This window comes from Photinus pyralis, unplaced genomic scaffold (assembly GCF_008802855.1).
Source record: "Photinus pyralis isolate 1611_PpyrPB1 unplaced genomic scaffold, Ppyr1.3 Ppyr1.4_LG3b, whole genome shotgun sequence".
NCBI classification, from domain to species: domain Eukaryota; kingdom Metazoa; phylum Arthropoda; class Insecta; order Coleoptera; family Lampyridae; genus Photinus; species Photinus pyralis.
The window spans coordinates 2,837,586-2,857,312 of record NW_022170510.1 but is presented as its reverse complement, the minus strand read 5'-3'; the positions used below and the strand labels follow the sequence as shown (position 1 = coordinate 2,857,312).

At 35.3% G+C, this 19,727-nt stretch overlaps 2 protein-coding genes across 2 annotated transcripts in view; one reads left to right on the top strand and one right to left on the bottom strand.

The window, feature by feature from the left end:
• The window catches only part of LOC116167283, a 38,238-nt gene extending 37,733 nt beyond the window's left edge, over positions 1 to 505 (top strand). The window contains exon 4 of the mRNA XM_031482609.1: positions 372 to 505. Within this exon, the coding sequence (XP_031338469.1) occupies positions 372 to 490 (119 nt within the window). The 3' untranslated portion in view covers positions 491 to 505. The remainder of the gene's footprint in view (positions 1 to 371) is intronic.
• Positions 506 to 18,744: 18,239 nt separating this feature from the next.
• Positions 18,745 to 19,571, bottom strand: LOC116166847 (40S ribosomal protein S13). The gene is made up of 3 exons (XM_031482022.1): positions 19,452 to 19,571; positions 19,158 to 19,285; positions 18,745 to 19,101 (listed from the first exon to the last, which is right to left on the bottom strand). The coding sequence occupies exons 1-3, from the start codon at positions 19,472 to 19,474 to the stop codon at positions 18,797 to 18,799; spliced, it is 456 nt and encodes a 151-aa protein (XP_031337882.1). The 5' UTR covers positions 19,475 to 19,571; the 3' UTR covers positions 18,745 to 18,796.
• Positions 19,572 to 19,727: the final 156 nt, after the last annotated feature.

The following is a 19,727-nucleotide window of genomic DNA, read 5'->3' as shown; positions in this document are numbered from 1 at the left end:
ATTCAATATGGCTGGCTGGCTGTCCGGCTGAGATCTCTGCAATTACTATAGCTAAGAGACTCCTAGTCTATTTTGAGTTAGATTACTTGTGAGATCGATAATTTAAGAAAATAATTTCGATATGGTTTTCGGAGACGCTATAATTTTACCGTTGGATAGAGTTACCAGTGTAATTTTAAACTTTGCTAATGAAACACTGATCTGCATTACCAAAAATGCGCTTTCATCATGCATATGCTGATTTACAACTTGTTTGAGGTAGCATGTGATTGCTAAATAATGAAATAGGAATGAGGTTCATTTAATGAAATGTTCTTGGTTCAGTTATCTTATGTATAGGGTGCATCACTAATATACACATAATTTTTCAGTTGTGGTTACAATCGTTTTGATCTGCCTGTCAACCCTTCCACTTCTAATGCTTATCATGGGTAAGTGTAGTAGCGCACATTTGCGTGTCGCATGCAACCAAGTGCTTCAATTATCGTAAAACGCTTTTTCATTATCCTTTTCACTAGATAGGTGTACTTACATCGCATGTTGAAACCGGCGCGGCTGAAATCCACCTCAATAGCGAAATTTTTATATGTATTCTTAAATACAAATCGGTCCTATTAAGATTATAGCTTTCAGCAAGTGAGATCAACATGTGCATCTTTTTCTTTGAATTTTTAGTCAACAAATTGTATAATCGAGTATGCAGCCCGAAAACGAGAAAATTCATATAATTTGCTATAATAGGTTTTTTTATAGAACATCTTATCTATTAATTTATTTATTTGATTATTTATTAATCGATTCTCGATTTTACGAAAAGGCATAGAACGAATACGTTAAATATTGGCTCAAAGGTGCCAGACACACACACCTACGTTACAATTAGCAAAGATAGGTTAAACTAGCCAAAAGTGTGAAATACCTTAGGTTAGCCCTAGGATTCTGAGTTTCCGGACACTTATTTAGGTGAATGCCTTCATTATTTGCATCACCTCTACAACTAAATCCGATGGCCAAAACCGCCCGCGACATCGGCATATAAAGCCTATAACAGGTGGCCCAAAAGTTTTATATGCCATCTTATGTTATGTTATATGTGTAAAGTCGGATGTGATGAAGGAATTTCAACTCATTTATTTTTCGTCGACTGACATGAATTTTCGGTCTATTACGAACCGTCTTTAATAAATTAAAATCGGTATAAAGATGCTATGTAAATTTTAACATGATGTAGCGCCAGGAAACGATGCCGGTCACAGCACACCTTGTGTCGATCTACAATCATCGACACGATACTATCTCGGAAATTCCTCGCATCTTTAGAAAAATATCGATTGTAGACCGGGATCAGGTGTTCTGTGACCGGCAATTTTTCCTGGCGAGAGTTTTATCTAAATTAGTATTTCTAAACGAGCGTTGAAAAACCTTTCCTAAATATTAATATGGATCACCTCGTAAACGGACGATCTTTATTTGACGCAGTTTCGATGCTATAAATGTTCGTAACATATCACATTAACGAAACTTGAATGGCCCACTTGTATAAACAACACAATGGATGATCCGATCCATTATAGTTCTAGGAAGTAATAAATGAACGAAATGGATATTTAACATGTAAAGAAAGCGTTCTGGAGGTGGTCAAGCATAGCCATTGACCGGGGAAAGATGTAAAAAGATGCAACTTAAACTAGCAACTGTGTTAAAACGTCGACGATGACATCTAAAATTGTAACGTAAAGTACTAAGACACATCGTAAAATATAGGGTCCTAATCTAGGTCCTAACACTATTATCATCTAAGAGGTTTGATTCTGAAGAGGGTGGGTGGTATAATAATCATTGTTAATAGGGTAGTACTGTTTTTGACAAGTTGTTTGGCATTTGTAGGATTTCAGTGTGAGGTTTTGAATCTCAAACTGTAAAGGTTCAACATAGCCAATCAAACAAAACAAATTTTTTTAAGGAAAGGCGCATAAACGCTGAGAGTAGGCGCACAAATCTTCACAAAACTCTTTTAAGTCATTCTGAGAATAAGGGGTGATGGGTTAAGTTGCAGTCTCCTACAACAATTTTAAGTTTCTTCAAAACAAAGGCGCTCAAAATTGTCGTATCGGTCCACATATACCGGGTGGTGCCTAGCGCGACGCAGCATAGAGATTTCAGTAGTAATTTCTTTATAGTCAATTACTAGGTCCCCTATTATAGTTATTTTAGAGCAAAAGTGTAAATACGATTTTTTAGAGAAAAAAATACTGCATCTGTTCATACTATTACTTATAATTTTACGTTTTTCAAAACCGTAGAAATCGACAAATTAAAAAGGTTAATTTTACAATAAATCAAATATGCCTTGGAATTTCCTAAAAAAACAGCGATCACGCTTCTTTATTTACCTTTGACGTATATTAAATTTATTCTTGTTTATAAATTAGTTAAAGAACTGCAAGAGCAATAACGTTCAAAATATCCGTCAAAACCATCAGGAAAACGACAATACATTCAACGTTTTGGCTGCAGTAGCGGAAAATACGAATATAAGAACAAATCTTCTTCAAATCAGTTTTTTTCTTCGTTTATGTAGGTACTCTGGTTCGGAAAATGATAAACAAATAGTATCTGATGCACATGCAGTATACATTCTCTAAAAAAACATTACCCCAAGATGCCTTTTATTGCGTCAGTTAGTTGAAACAGAATTAAATATGAAAATCATTCGACGTCAAACAACGATAATTTAGATGCGATGCGTTTCTATTTTGTTGAAAGATTCCAAAGCATCACTGATTTATAAAAATGTAATTTTTTATTTTCTCGATTTCTACGGTTTTGAAAAATGGAAAATAATAAGTAATAATATGAACAGATGCAGTATTTTTTTCTCTAAAAAAGACGTATTTAGACTTTTGCTCTAAAATAATTTGGGGAGCTAGTAATTGACTATAAAGAAATTACCATTGAAATCCCTATGCTGCGTTGCGCTAGGCACCACCCTGTATGAACAAAACACGCACAAAGCTATATTAGTGTCGCCATAGTGTAAAGATTCTTTACACTAAGGTGTCGCGTCGATACGAGGAAGTTGTTTAGCATCACCACCAACGGAAAATTTTTAACCGAAACGAAGGCGCACAAAACTTGGAGATTGGCACACAAAATAGGCACAAAACTATTATTTGTCTCATGTGGATGCGAGAATTGTGGTATTCCAGTATTAAATCGGATTCCCGCAACGTAAAATTTTGATTGTCTCGTAAACGAGAAGCGCACAACATTGGGGGATTGGCGCATACATTAGCATAAAATGAGATGTAATAAATTGGTAAAGTAAGGTAACGTCTTGTACGTGTGTTACAGTTCAAATTTCAATTTCCTATAGCATTTTAGTACCTGGCTTTATACAAAATTTGTTAGATGTCGTTTAAGGTTTTAAAGTAAAATTTAAGGCGATAAATGATAACGCCGATCGCTATTATTGGAATAATTGGGTATTGTTGCTTCGCACTTGGTCGTTGTTGCATCCATTTTGATATTAATCGAGTGCGAATATAAAAGTAATTGAGTTATCCTTAGTAAAGGTAGTTAGAAGTATCTAATTAGCATTGTCTTAGAAGACTTGATAACTCAAGAATTAATTGATTTAAACAGCAACTTATATCTGCAGGCCGCCCGTTATCTCAGGTATTATTTCTATTGTATTACGCGGTTTTATCGTCAATAACTATTTTAGGCCTGTTTATTTTTCCGTTTTCTTTCCCATTTTGGGATTTCGCCTACTTTTGATTTGGAATCGTATATAAAGGAGTTCGTCCGGAAATTAGACGTACCCTATCACCGTTTCTACTTGAAGATAATTGCCCAGGAAATGCCGCACGCCAAGGAGATTATCACCTTTACCAATTTATCAAAATGGCCGCTGTCGTCCCAAAGATAAGCTAAACTTCAGTTAAGGTCAGCTCTCTTTTATATTTATTATCACCAACTATTGGAGTCGCCGAATTTCCGTTTACTATCGAACATCGAATATCAACTTTAACTTTCTTATATCGAACGAATACATTTTTTTTATTAAGTTATTATCACTAATTAGAGTCAAATTTTGAAGTAAAATTCTGTCAGGGAATCTACGAGGTCGCTCCAAAAGTTACTTGAACGCGTTATAAGGTTGCGTGTATATTTAGGGTGTTCCCTTAGGCGGTATCGTCAAACCAAGTTAGCATTACAGTATTTTAGTTATTAATTTTAAAACTTGGTTTGGGGAACCGGGTTGCGAGCGCTCCCGACTCACACCTACAGCCCTTCCGTCGGCACAATTATTGCAGTTTTTTTTTGGTTTTATCACAGGTACCATAATTAATATAAGTACCCACAATTATTATAGTTATTCCAGAATTCGTAGATTTTCATTTGCGTCAATTTGTTAAATCAAATATTCAACTCAATTTCACGTACTTATTGTTTTTAATTTAATTCTGTATTCGAATCGTATCGAAGTTAATTTAATAGAATACTACTATCTTAGCACCGCGTAATTTATTTATCTATTTATTACTAGAGATTTTAATGGACTTATCCTGGGTCAGGTAAGCAGTACTGAATTGGTGACAGTGATTAAAGACCCTGGCGCCCTTATCTCATTTTTATCTATGCTAAGAACCTACGCCCTAGCGGCCGTGCATACTGTTCCAATAGAATTTGTTAGCATTCTCTGGAAATTATTATTTATTTTAAATTGCGGTAGCACGTGATTGTAAAACTTTGCATATGTGCTCAGTGAGTTTGTCATGACCTCTATAAATATGAATACTTAGTCATCATTCGAAGGTAGGTATAGGTATCTACCTAACTAGAAACTCTGGTTGCGAAAACTGCATTTAGCAATACGCAAATTACAATAATGAAAAAAAAATGTGGTTATTAATAAATAACTAAATTCCGATCATTGTCTAGAAAAATTTTGTTTGCATAGTATAACTTCCGATGTTTTAATTTCCGCAGTTACACATTTTGGTGTAACCGCACTTTCAAGCTGCCGACGTGAAAGTTCGGCAATTCATCATTGAAGACGCCACTATATTTGAAATTAGTTTCGAAGAGTTACTACCTAAAACATCTTTTCAAAATGTCAACGCAAAAAATAATAATAACCAAGCTTTAATGTGGATACTGACCAATATCGAATTCCACGATATACCGTTACGTAGTTATGCGGTCTCGATATCAATCAATAAAATTGCAATTTAGGATTGCAATAATTGGTTTCTGATACGTGAAGCGGTTCATTACCTGAGAAAAGATTGGATGTAATTCATGTATTAGGGGGTATATAGCAATCTTATTCCTCTAACCTCCAGTTTTTTTTTGTAATTTGACGTTGAAAATGAGGTTTTGCAACATTCTCTTATTTTTCAAAATAGTACCTTTAAAATTACCTTCGTGTGAAGGTGCCAACTTGATTAGTCATATTTTACCGACAACGTTTTCTTAATTCATTCACTACGTACCTAAGCCTTTGGTCAATTTCCATTAAAGTTGCTTCAGAAATTTCTCTTTCGAGTATTATTCAAAAGCTTCAAATGCGAAATTTTTGAGAATAACTTATCTTTTCTTTGTTTTCCACTTCCAATTGCGTCTTCGTATAAACTAAACACCTGTGTTCATTACGGCGAAAAAACAGCTGCGATAACACGTGCTTATCTTGAAACTGATTAGCTTACGCAGCGATAACGTTCTTATCACAATGACCAGAGATATGAGACAAACAATACACGCAAATCTACCTGAATAATAAACTAATCCAATTAGAAGGTGATTATTTAAACGAAATTACACATCATTAAATAAATAATTCTAAATAAAATCAACAATGACTTCATATTCGAGAAACGTGATCGAAATTGCGCTTATTCTAATTCATCGACCAACTGCTAACGTCAAAAATAAATGAAACTAAACACATACAGGATGCCCCAACATTTCTATAATAGTGATTTGCTTCAAATTTTTTAATAAACGAGAAAATCCTAAACTGATAATGCAAGCACGCGCCTGAGATTCGCATTCACACTACACCCAGATTTTGAAAATCCGCGAAGTTTCCCTTATTTTACAAGGTCACTTGACGTGTGCTTATAAAAATCATCGTCTTTGTGAATAAAACGATTTCCGTTGAAAAAGAGAATACACAGTCCATTAAATCGCTTGTTGTAAAATCGCTTGTTGTAAAACGTTGATAGGTGTAAAATCCAAATCCAGCAAAGCCTATTATAAAGAATATGAAAAGTTGTTTCCATGGATGAATAGGAAGTTACCTACGAATAAAATCTTAAATGCATCGATAGTGCTGGTATACCGGGTGGTGCCTAGCGCGACGCAGCATAGGGATTTCAATGGTAATTTCTTTATAGTCAATTACTAGCTCCCCTAATTATTTTAGAGCAAAAGTCTAAATACGTTTTTTTTAGAGAAAAAAATACTGCATCTGTTCATACTATATTAATTATAATTATCCGTTTTTCAATACCGTGAAATCGACAAAATAAAAAGGTTCATTTTACAATAAATCAGATATGCCTTGGAATTATCTAAAAAACAGCGATTACGTCATTATTTGCCTTTGACGTATATTAAGTTTGTACTTGTTGATAAATGAGTTAAAGAACTGCAAGTTGCAAGTGCAATAACGTTCAACATGTCCGTCAAAACCATCAGGAAAACGACAAAACATTCACCGTGTTGGCTGCAGTAGTGAAAAATCCGAATATAAGTTTAAGGACAATTCTTCTTCAAATCAGTTTTTTTTTCTTCGACTATGTAGGTACTCTGGTTCCGGAAAATGATAAACAAATAGTATCTGATGCAGCATTACATTCTCTAATAAAACATTACCCCATAGATGCCTTTTATTGCGTCGGTTAGTTGAAACAGAATTAAATATGAAATCGATCGACGTCAAGCAACGATAACTTAGATGCGCTGCGCTTGTAGTTTGTTAAAAGATTCCAACGCATCACTGATTTATAAAAATGTAATTTTTTATTTTGTGAATTTCTACGGTTTTGAAAAACGGAAAATTAGAGGTAATCGTTCAGATGCAGTATTTTTTTATCTAAAAAAATGTATTCAGACTTTTGCTCTAAAATAATTTGGGGAGCTAGTAATTGACTATAAAAAATTACCATTGAAATCCCTATGCTGCGTTGCGCTAGGCACCACCCTGTATATGAAGGAAATGTCAAAGGTATTTAAATCTTCGCTATCTTTTGGTGCATTCATTCAAAACTTCAAACAATGCTGTGATTAAAAAGTGGAACAGATTTGGAAGCATACTCTAAATTACGCGCGTTTGTAAAAGCTTCAACCAAAGGATAGGTACAGGCAAAAGAAAAGTTCCGCATTTACAGAAAGCGACCTAAGAGGATTTTTTATTTCACCCAGATGACAGTTTCAAAAGTCATACTTGAGGTATCGTAACTTAGCAACTTTAAAGCACCTGTGTTTTAGAGGCCTTTCTTCGCACGCATTTGAGTGTTTCAAACGGGGATTCTGATTCAAGTATAATAAAAAAAGGTTTTTGAAACTACCTACTAACCCGTACCATAATTCGCTAAAATATAGCCACCTAATTAAAAGGATATACAAATAGTCGCAAATAATAGTATATTTTTTAAATGAAGTCACATGATAAGACTATCAACAGACTAGAGCATTCGAGTCTATTAGGAGTAGCGTAAAAGATTACTTCATTCCTGTTTATCAAACAGTATCTGTTCTAGAATCAATTACCTAATGCGTCACATTCCGTGTTTATACTGAAAATAGGACTTTTGCTTACTTTGCAAATAGTTTTGTTCTTGTTGTCTTCTTTTATAAAGCATAACCAGTAAAATTCAGATCATATACGGAATTGTTAGAACAATTTCTGTTTGGAACGTTAATAGCATCCTATATTAATAGTGCTTACAGGCTCGACTCAAGAGATTAGATATTTAGATTATCTTAGTAAATAAACGAGATATTTAAAAAAAATCAAAATCCGTTTCGGTAATTCGGAGGGGGAATCACAATGACATAGTTGGCGACGCACCCCCTCCAACCCCCTGCGCCCCAGCCACCCCCAACTTTTAAATCTTAAATAGTGACCCCCCCATGTGTGATACGTCGTTGGAAAGCTCTGAAAAAATACTTTCCAACCATACCAAATAGCATTACATTTAGGTTAGTAATTATCGTGCAAATCATAAAATAAACTAATATGATACATTTGAAATCTGTCGTATTTAAAACGCAACCGGCGAACATAGACGAACTAAGACAGAGAATAATTCAAGAATGTCGAAATATTGCAAAACCAACATTTGAAAAGGTTCGACAAGAGTTTGAGAATAGATTATAACTGGCGATCAAAAATGAGTTGCTGTCGAGTCGGCTTTGGAAGTTCAAGTTAAATACGATTTTCCATGTTTATTTTTTGATTTGCACGATAATTACTAACCTAAATGTAATGCTATTTGGTATGGTTGGAAAGCATTTTTTCAGAGCTTTCCAACGACGTATCACACATGGGGGGTCACTATTTAAGATTTAAAAGTTGGGGTGGCTGGGGCGCAGGGGGTTGGAGGGGGTGCGTCGCCAACTATGTCATTGTGATTCCCCCTCCGAATTACCGAAACGGATTTTGATTTTTTTAAATATCTCGTTTATTTACTAAGATATGGAGGGTGGTAAGTTTTCAAATTGTCACCCTGTATGTCCGTTTACGCTGGAAAGAGTTATACCTACTGTTCAGTTTTTCTGTTGGGTTACGTATTACATTGTTGCATTGAACTTGGTATGTGCTCAGCTGTAAGTAATATAGAAGAATGGCTCAAGTCCCTGGAGCTTGGATGATTGGTAGTAACACTTGATTCGGTGTTGAACTGGGACCAGCATGTTAACTTTCAGCGTGTTAAAATTACAAAGGAAACTGTCATGGCAGCATATTATGCCATATTTCATTCAGTATTGTCTACGCAATTCTTGCATGGGGCTTCGTTTCATTTGAATTTGTATCTCTTTGTAGCTTGTAATTTATTCACTTTAGATATGGTGTTAAAATTATGACATATCTGGTCAAATTTGCGTATATTACAGTTACAGCTAGTTGTTTGCGGTAAGGAGTTTTATTATCAGGAGAAAATTAATTAACGCAGGTATTTTGGTGCTGATAACTAAGAGATAAGGTGTTGCGCATGTCACATTATAAGTGGGGATGTTTGGCGGGTACCGTCGTGTTAGAAGTGGTGTTTTGTTACATACTGGAGACAACAAGAATATGAGTGTGCTGCCGCTAGTTTTTCGGGACGGTTGAGAAGCGTGTAAATCTGTTCACGCTAAATTACGGTAAGCGTCAGTCAGCACTATTTGTTTGGTTGAAGACGCCGTTTGTAATTTTTGTAATAAATTTGTGCAGAACCAAGTTAACTAAAGTGGTGTAAGAAGTTTAAAGTGTGCTGTCCGATCACAGAACAAGTTTCATCGAGTTAAAAAAACAAGTAGTGTAGTACAGTGAGACGTTCTTATTAAAAGTTAAAACTATCTACCGTTCGAACAGCCACCGAGAATTTGTTCATCTTACTGATCAAATTCACAACTCAGATTTTCTCATCTAATTCTGTGTATAAAGCAAAGTGAAGTTCTGAAGTTGTTAGCGTTTGTGTGTTAGTTGTGTGTTTATTCGAATCCATTGTGCGACTCAGATAGAGTTGTCCTGTCAACTTTTTCTATTGGTGCCCTAGATTTATTTTATTAAAATTTGTGCCCCAACTCCTTCCTTGGAATTTTCGGAAGTTGATCGAGGCCACTGAGTCCATCAAAGTGAGAAATTTTAAGTTAATATTGTGATTTTTCTTTATAGCAGATGCCGGAAATGCACAAGATTCAAAGTTTCAATTTTCATTTGTCTTAGCTGGACAGGGGTTTTGTGCGTGGTGTCATGATCGCACGCCATGGCAGACAACAATACTTACAACACAAGGAACAAAGAAAACCTTTATATACCCGTCAAAAACGTTATACATAATAATTCGTAGCCTCTAATTTTTTCAATCCTAATTCGATGGTGCATTGACCTCCATATTGTTTAATAGGCGGAATCCTTGCAACACCGGCCGCATTGATTGGTACATGTACATTTTCTATACAGGGTGTTACATGATCGCATGTAAAAAAAATTGGGTGATAGAGGGAAATTTCGTGGAATTCTCTCCATTTTCGTTGTCCGGCCAAAAATTGCAGTGGAACTTTTTTTTTCGAATTTTCAAAAACTACTTCCAGATTCGTCATTTCCATGTTCAAAAACCCCCACATACCAAATTTCGTCGAAATCAGAATGGCACTCTTTCGTGGTAGGAATTTTGAAAAAAAAATTTCAAAATCGGATAGGGCATACTCGAAAATCTATTCAAAGACGTGAAACCCATGTTTGTAACTTATGGTTGCTGAGAAAAAAATTAAAGAAGAAATCCAAATTTCACCACTTGTTTGGGGGTGGCTCCCAAACGAAACACGTTGGACCATCGGTTTGTTTGGAAAGAATGCTTGTCTTGATCCCCTCTATCACCCAATTTTTAGCGCATTTTTTAAGAATTAAAACAAATGTGCTATTGTTTATGTTTTGTCCGTCCGTCCGTCCGGACTCACTTCTGCCGTTTTGAACTACTTCTAGGGGAATGGTCCTAGACGTTTTTTTTCACCATAATTTAAAATAAATTAAGTTACTGGCTTACTTGGCAAAATAAGTTGTATGATCCTGTAAATGTAGAAAAGCTACAATATATTGCTGTGTTTATTTCGTCTGGCAGGATGAAATTTTTGGAAATCATAATTAAGATGGACAAGGGCGGTCTCCTTATGTAATTAACCTTCACAATTAAATTTTAATTTGTCGTTGGTCTATTGTAACGACATGGAAATTATTATTGTCATACGAGAAAGCGGTCAAGGTTTTTTTTGTTTACATTACATTTAATTTAATTGACAGGTGGATGTGATTTATCGCCTTTTCTGTGTAGTTAAAAGAGATGAATTTTTATTTTTCCTAGTATTAATGTCTGATAAGAATATGTTTAGTGAAATTATTCGACCCCTATTATTTTGGTCTTTTAACGTAAATTGAGGGGATATTTTCTGTTGTTGACTGTGTATTGTTGGTTGGATGGGTTTCGCCTTAAATAGGATTTGAACAGGGATAGCGTCGCTTTTAGCCACAGTCAACACAAAGTAAAGTTTCGACCACCTAATAAGGTGCTTCAAAGAAAAGAGGTTGTCGACGCCCCATGAGTGTGTTTTTCAACGTGTGTTCAAAGCTAGGTTCAAAGTGTAATTGAAATTTGTAATTTTGTATTTTATGTACGGATATCTGTTATTTGGTTTACAATTCCCGGACATGTAATGTAAGTAATTAAGTTTTAATTTTAGTATTTGTGTAATATTTGTTTGTTTTTGTATCGGTTTCCTTGTGTGTGTTAGAATTAAATCGCACTTTTGTAAATTGCATATTAATTTCTGTGTGTTTCATTCTAACGACTTCATTTCTAATTTACCTGTTTTCATTGGATGCTTGTCCAAGCTCCATTTTAATTATTCAAAGTTTTGCAGTTCTTTGGTTTGACCCACTATATCTGTTAGAAGTTAACAGGTTAACTGAGAGCAGAGTAGAATCTCTCTTCTGTGCTGGGGGGAAGACTTGTATCGTGTTACATAACAAAAGTGAAGAGCTAGCTAGGGTTTTGTTTTGGTGTTTTGTGTACGGTCTTTGTGGCCTACGGACCAGTGCACATAGCAATATTGAGCAAAAAGTAGAATGTGTACGTAGACTGACGTACAATTAGTTTATCAATGCACAGAAGGCAATTTCTTTGACATTTGTTTCAGATTAAGAATTTGAACAAAACCTCTCCCCAAAATAAAAAGAAATACCTCCTTTACATCAGAAATACAATATAAATGCCGCTGTAACAAAAATAAATAATTCTGGAAGATTTTGCAACATTTGAGATTGAATCTAATTCACCCGGCACTAGAAAGAAAACGCAGACAAGAGATACTACTAAAAAATAACGCAAGGTCATGGCGACGAAAAGTCGAATAACAAAAAGGGAATATCACTATTGGCCGCGAGATTCGCCGTATAAATTTAGAAAAATAGAGAACTCGAGTGACAGTTCTGGGGATAATTGTATTCTGGTCAATTTAACATAGATGAACTTGTTTTTAAAGTGGAAGCTATGTAATTACGAGTAACCCTCTACTCTAGGTACTAAGACTGTGTAATGTGTTTAATTGATGTTCAAATCTCTTAACGAATGGCTGTAAGCTTATTTACGTATTAGAAGCTCGCAAGTTACCCAAAATCTCTGGTATAATTTACGCTGTGTCACGAGCGATCTGATCGGGTGATATTTTGCTAGCCGCATGTACATTTTAGAATTTTCTTATCATTTTCTATCCTTCCATACATTAAACATGTAAAAACGGCAGATTGCGGGTTTATGTAAAATGCGAACACTGAATGGGCAAACACAAGATTAGCACGCTTGAATTGGCAATTCCACCGAAAGAAAATAAACCTAAAGAAATGGAAAATGACAGTCGTTCCAGAACTGTGTCGTAGGAAATAACCTGAGTGGCCGCACGTAAGAAAAGCGTAAATGGTGCAGAATAAGAAGAAATGACGCGAACCCGCTTTGTTTCAGTTGTTAAACATAAGTAACACCTACAATTAAGAAAACGTCTGGAGCAATCACTTTCAAATAAGCGGTAAATTATAAGGATTATAAGGAAATTGTCTGTGAAGACAACAGTGTGTGCATGAGGTTCAGCAATATGTGTATCTATTAGCTTATTAACTAGAATGCGTATGTGGGATTAAGGGGTGGTTTCATTTATAATTTATATGCTTTCCTTACAATTTCTGCATATAATGTTGGGTGTAACGGGAAACAGAACTACTGAGGCAGCTGTAAAACAAAAATACCAATAATTATTATTGGTATGTTTTTGTTTTACTCATTGGTTGTGAATTATTTTCAAATTGTTGACCTAGATGCTACATGTAATGAGCCTATTGAAAATGGGCAAATCCAATGACCCCGTAGGGTCTGTCGCTTTTTTAAGATCCGCTTTAGGGGTGTATTGTTAGTTCCGCCTGCTGAGTGTAGGAGTATAGTATGACACTAATCCTTCAAATAATTCAAACGTACCCTCACCTAATTAACAAGTTAAAAAGTAATCGTAAACGATTTACATAAAGCGCATTTCCACTTGCATTCATTTCCCATTTGTAAGATGCAACTTCTGTTAAAATCGTAAAAATCCGGCCACAAATATGAAAGATAGCGTTGCACATGGGCAATCCATTGTTGACGTGCTACTTCAATTTCAGTTTATGAGAAGAATTTCATTTCAATGCTTTTCTAAATAAGAAAGTTGGAACTGCGCATGCGCAAACCTAAATTTTAAAACTAATGTTAGATTTTCCTTTGTTCCAAGTGCCTAAGTATCAAATTTCACTTAAATAGTTCCATAGATAAAAAAGTTGGCACTGCGCATGCGCAAAATAAAATTTTGAAACTGGCGCTAGATTTTCCTTTATTCCAAGTGCCTATGTATCAAATTTCATTTAAATTCTTCCATAAATAAAAAAGTTGGCACCGCGCATGCGCAAAACCAAATTTTGAAATTGGCGTTTGATTTTCCTTTATCCCAAGTGCCTATGTATCAAATTTCGTTTAAATTCTTCCATAAATAAAAAGTTGGCACTGCGCATGCGCAAAACCAAATTTTGAAATTGGCGTTTGATTTTCCTTTATCCCAAGTGCCTATGTATCAAATTTCGTTTAAATTCTTCCAAAAATAAAAAAGTTGGCACTGCGCATGCGCAAAACCAAATTTTGAAATTGGCGTTTGATTTTCCTTTATTCCAAGTGCCTATGTATCAAATTTCATTCAAATACTTTTATAAGTAAAAAAGTTTGCAATTCGGTTATAAATGGTCGAGATGCGAAAAGGGCACTGTGAATTTTGAATCGATTCGATTCAACTTTTGGCATTGCGTATTATATGGTTAAAGCTATGCCCATATTGAATTTCATGCAATTCAGTTCATAACTAACGGAGATGTAAAAGCGATCGAACATTTCTAAACAAAGTTATCGTTCACACGGACAGATAGATGGACAGACAGACAAAGGAACAGACGGAGAGACCAACCGGCAGGCGACAGATAGCAATGCAAAATTATAAACGATCTCTAGGATCGTTAATAAACGGCAAAAGTGTAAAATTATGGAACATGTAAAAAACGGTTTTTTTGTTTTTTTACAATAACTTTTTTTGTAAGCGGTACAGAAAAAATTCCTTCCTTGGTACAAGACTCGACACCATAACGAACCAAATAGCGAAAAAAGTAGAACAATAGCTCTTAAGATAAAAAACTAGTAGCGTCGCAAAGTTAGCGGACGGACGGACGGACAAAGTGGCCACAATAGCGCATTTTTTTTTTATTTTTGTGGAAATGCGCTAAAAAGAAGGTTTCTGTCAACTACTGCCGCCAACTATCGCGTTTTGTGGGTAAATATCAAACGGAGGTGTTGATTAACTGAAACACATCAGAAGTTTGAATCTGTGGTTATATCTTCATAATAATTTCCGACCGCCACCAAAGTAGGTCTTCGAATTGTGTTCAAAATCCCAATCGATTCTTTACAGCGTGAACTTTTTCATGCTTCTATTTCAGCAAAATGAATGATTTTTATTAATCCGAACGCCAAGGGCCGATTATAGAGTTACTTTTGTTGTTAAATCTCGGAAGCTATTCGATTTGTTAGTTAACTAAAAAAATTCCTCAGTCCGTTGATTTGCAAAAATGATTGGGACAAAGATTGTTTTACGGTTCCACTATGTATAAAACAATTGGGAACGTTCTTGTAATCCCCCAGTTTGAAAGACAAAGCATCACTTTTTCTACTTGTTTATTTAATTAATCAATGAGTATGAAACTTACGGTGATCTGGTTTGTCATATTGTTTTGTTATCAAAAGAAGTTACTAAATACGGATTTTCAAAAAGATCGGATGAATTTTACTTAGTAATAACAAAGTGTTAATTTTCGATATTACTTTTTTACATTTTTCAATAACAATAACAGTTGAAGATGAGCGTTCCGGACTGTATCTTATAGAAAATTTTATTCTAAACCAATTCATGTCTACTCATTTTTTCCCTCAGAGCAATAGTTAACGAGATATTGGCAGTCAAATGTGAAAAAACACGACATTTTCCCATTTTTTCTTCGTTTTTTGTTTATAACAATATGTTCCGGGCGTTTCCGGCCAGGGGGACTATGATTTTCGGATTCAGCGAATTTTTTTACATAGAATTCGCTTGGTGTCGTTGAGTGAAGTGACAACATCCAGCCGTTGAGTGAAGGATCTAGGTAGAGTGGTAATGCCTATATGAAAAGCGGTCATCCTTTCCGATCTTTTACTAAGGTAGTCCCTTCTCTATTGCACATCGCGTCTCTGCCCCTCCGAGTCCACGTTTTGCAACACCGACAGCTAACGCCACCGACAATTTCGACGGCGCTTTCCTTCTTTACAATTTACAAGTATTCAGTATTTTCGCCCAGCCGCCCTCTCCAACGAAATCAGTCTTTAGCGTAACTCCAATTGCAACTATCGAAAACCGTTGTAACACACGTAAACAAAATGAGTCATTCTATTTTCATGCAATTGTATACCTGCAAAATATCAGTCCCTTATCATAATTATTGGATCAGATACCTAATTAAGAGCAGTTCTAAAAGCAGCAGGTACGTACGGACGAAATTCAAAAAAGTATACCTACCTAATCACAAAGAAAAGTATCTCATATCATTTATGTTTATGTATTTTGCGATTGTGCGAGTAAAGTAGGTATTATTTAGAAATTTAAAGAAACTTATCCCATCACTATGTTTATTGCTGATGTAGCAATTTGCATAAATGCAAATATGATTTGCAACACTCATCCTACAATTTTAGCACACTACCGACTTATTTTAAACCGATAACGCTAGGTATAGGTACTCTCTCGCAATTAACGTGACAATTTGAAAAAAAGACGGTACCTACTGAATTTTATAATGATAAGTACCTGTGACTATGTATATTATCATTTATTTTATGTGTTTCTCTTTATCATAACCGGGAAGGTCAAAGACAACTTGTTTAATTGGCGAATCTGCTGGTAACTTTATCTAGCTATTCTGCTATCATGATTAAAGGCTTGCTTTTGATGCGGCCGCTTGTTTTATATAGAATATACCTAGATATAACATGTGCATTATAATACTTTTAAATAATATGTTTCGGTCACCGTAAACATACTGTTTCGATCATCGATCACAAATTAATTTTACAAGGGCCACATGCAGCCTCTGATACGGACCTACCGTAACCGTATATTTCGCCTGTTGCCCTCGCAAATTTAATAATGCGATAATGTAATTGTAAGGTTAATATTGTGGTAGCGAAAATATGAAAATAAAATAATGCAATCCGGATCTGGATCGCCGACTTGGTTGTTGCCGTCGGGATCTGAGATCACTCTTGGCCGCCTATATCTCAAACCCCACGTTCACTATACTTTTAACATAAGCATTGCCTCTCTACCTAGATCCTTCACTCAACGGTAATGTGTCCTTTATAGTGACCGAACATTATAGGGTTATTTATCTGTATTGATTTTGAAACAAAATACACCAAGAACCACAGAGGGAGAAATGTCCCACTAGCAAAAATTAACAGCTTTTTACTACGAGTAGGTACAAGCGTCGAATGATATGTACATTTATTTTTGCACATTTATTTTGACAAAAATTATCCACAAGCCCAGATATAAATTTCAAATAAGGAAAAAAATATACAGTGATATTAATTTAAAAGTGGACATGACAGGGATTTCCTATGTCTAGTTTTAAATTACAAAATCTCTTCTGAAGAATGAAACTGAATGTTTTAACTTTTGTGGAAGAGAATCCCATAAGAAACTTAAGGGAAATGGTTGAATTTAATATGTCTTCATCATATAACCTACAAGCATACTAGCTACTGTCGTTTTTATTAAAATTGTTAAAATCTATTTTTTTATAGATTACAACAAAATGTGTGCGCATGTTATTTCGGTTGCATAAAATTAGGCGTCTTTTAGAAGTATAGACATACGAAATCACTATGTCTACTTTTAAATGAATATCACTGTATAATTTAGCACATCCCCCGAAAGTGATGCCCTGGGATATGGCCCACTTAGCTCGTTTAATTATAACCCGGGACCTGCGTATAACTCGACAACGATGTGTCGATGTCAAACCTTCGCCAATCGATTTCTACGCTCGTTCAAAGATGTGCTATTGAATATGAGCGCGATTAAAAGTCTGGTTTCCGAATGCGAGCTGAGTGTCAAAAATTCCCCTACTAAAAATCGTATGCGACTCTTCGTATTTTGTTTAATGTTAGGCGCGAGTTTGAGGGGTGGTTTGTAAATTTAACTCTCCTTCCCCTTTTACATTTTCTATGAGGGGTCGCTATTTTTAGCGCATTTTTTAAGAATTAAAAAAATGTGCTATTGTTTGCGTTTTGTCCGTCCGTCCGTCCGGACCCATTTCTACCGTTTATTGAACTACTTCTAGGGGAATGGTCCTAGCGTCCTGGAATTTTTTGCAGTTAGGTAGCCTATACCTTGAAGGTGTGCCAGACGGCCATCAAATTTCGCTGTGTAAAAAGCCCCCCCTCCCCAAATTATTTCCTGAGATGCTGTTTTTGAAAGTAAAACGTGCATATAACTTTTACATACGAACCAATTGCTTTCATTGTATTCTAAAGAAAGGTTTCAACGAAAGGAACCGTTTTCTACCAACTACTACCCTTCTTTCTGTACTCTTATCAAAGTACGGGGTGGAGGGGGAGGGGGTGGAACTAGTTTTATCCTTCATGGTACTCTAATGAAAGGTTTCAACGAAAGGAATTAATTTCTACCAACCAATATATCCATTGGTGATGTCAAAACAAAAGCTATTTACAAAAGCTATTTCGGCTAAAAAAATTGCGCTTTATCTGCACAATGTATACTGCATTATTATAATACTACGAGTAATACATGGAAATAATACCTACCTACCTTTAAGTACCAATTTAAGAAATACTGTCGCATTTCCAAATTGGTGCTGTAGGTACGTTTTTCTACCCTCATTACAATGGCTGTTATTTACGAAAAACGACTTCCTAAAAAACTAAAACCGATATTTCAAATTTTTTAAGGAGCCTTCAAAGAGGTATTATCAACGTTTTCATTTGATATATAACTTAATTATTTTCTTCAAAAACAACCATTAAGAATTGGTACTACAAGAAGTACCCCAGCTCCTCAAGTCATATGACCTGAGACGGTCAATTCCATTGGTTAAAATTTTGATCACTTTCGTTCAGTGGATTTCGAGGTAGCTCCCCTACTATATGGTTTTCAACTCATTTTAAAAGAATTGTCTTAGCATTCTAAAACCTGATCTGATCCATGGTATTCAAACAAATGGGCTTGAGTAAAGGTATTAATTTCTACCTTCCAACTACGATCTGCATCTGAAATCTATAGATGGTTTTATCACTAGTAGGCAAACTTCTCCTCCAAAAATGCATCTCGGGAATATATGTTTATAAATAAGAGAAGATAATAAATTTATGGATTTTATTAAAGAATTAAAGTATGTCATACATTACAAAAGTTAAGCAACTAACGCTGACGCTGTGCTCGACTCGTACTTCCAATTTGGTGCTAATACACTTTTGGTCTTGTAGTATCTCGCAAGTCTATGAATACGAGATTCGACCAAAATTAAACGGAACTTGCTGTCTTTATCTTTCCTGTTGCGTTCTAAATGTTTACGAATTGCAACTGCCTTTTTGATTAAGTAATACAAATCCTCGGGTAGATCAGGAGCTAAACCCATTGCCTTCATGATGCGTAAAATTTTATTACCAGTCACAAATCGTACTTGAGCGACACCGAGCGAATCCCTCAAAATGATACCTATAAAAATTACGAGTATGAATAATTATATAAATGCATCTACATACACTACATACCTATTTGGGAAGGAGTCAATCCCTTCTTGCCCAACTTAAAGATGTGATCTTTCACATCCTCCGCGGTCAATTTGAGCCATGTTGGAACGCTTCTTCTATATGGTAATGCAGACTGTGCAATACCCTTTCTGCAACATAAAATAAAAATTAGTCTCTTCTGCAAGTTTCAAATATGTTAAAGGCATGGTCACGCCATGAGGTATAACCTATAAGATTTGGTAACTCTTTTTCTTACTATGAAGTCAAGTATCTTATATTAAGCTCTAGGTTTTTTTTCACAACGTTAGTACTAACCCAGGAGTGTGCATACGACCCATTTTAACGGAAAGTATATTCTTCTAACAATCCAGGTAAATACAAGTTGTCAAAGCGCAACCTAAAAGAGGAAGTGGCTATTCGTAGACTTCTTTTTTTACTACGAAGGTTTACTGCGCATGAACGGAGTGCTTAGTTGCCGCATTTCGAAAATGTAATGTAATTATGCAAAATCACATATTGTAGATAAATTTCAATGCGGCAAATGTAACGTTCAACGGCGAGCGCTATCAGGATATGACAAATTAGTTTTTG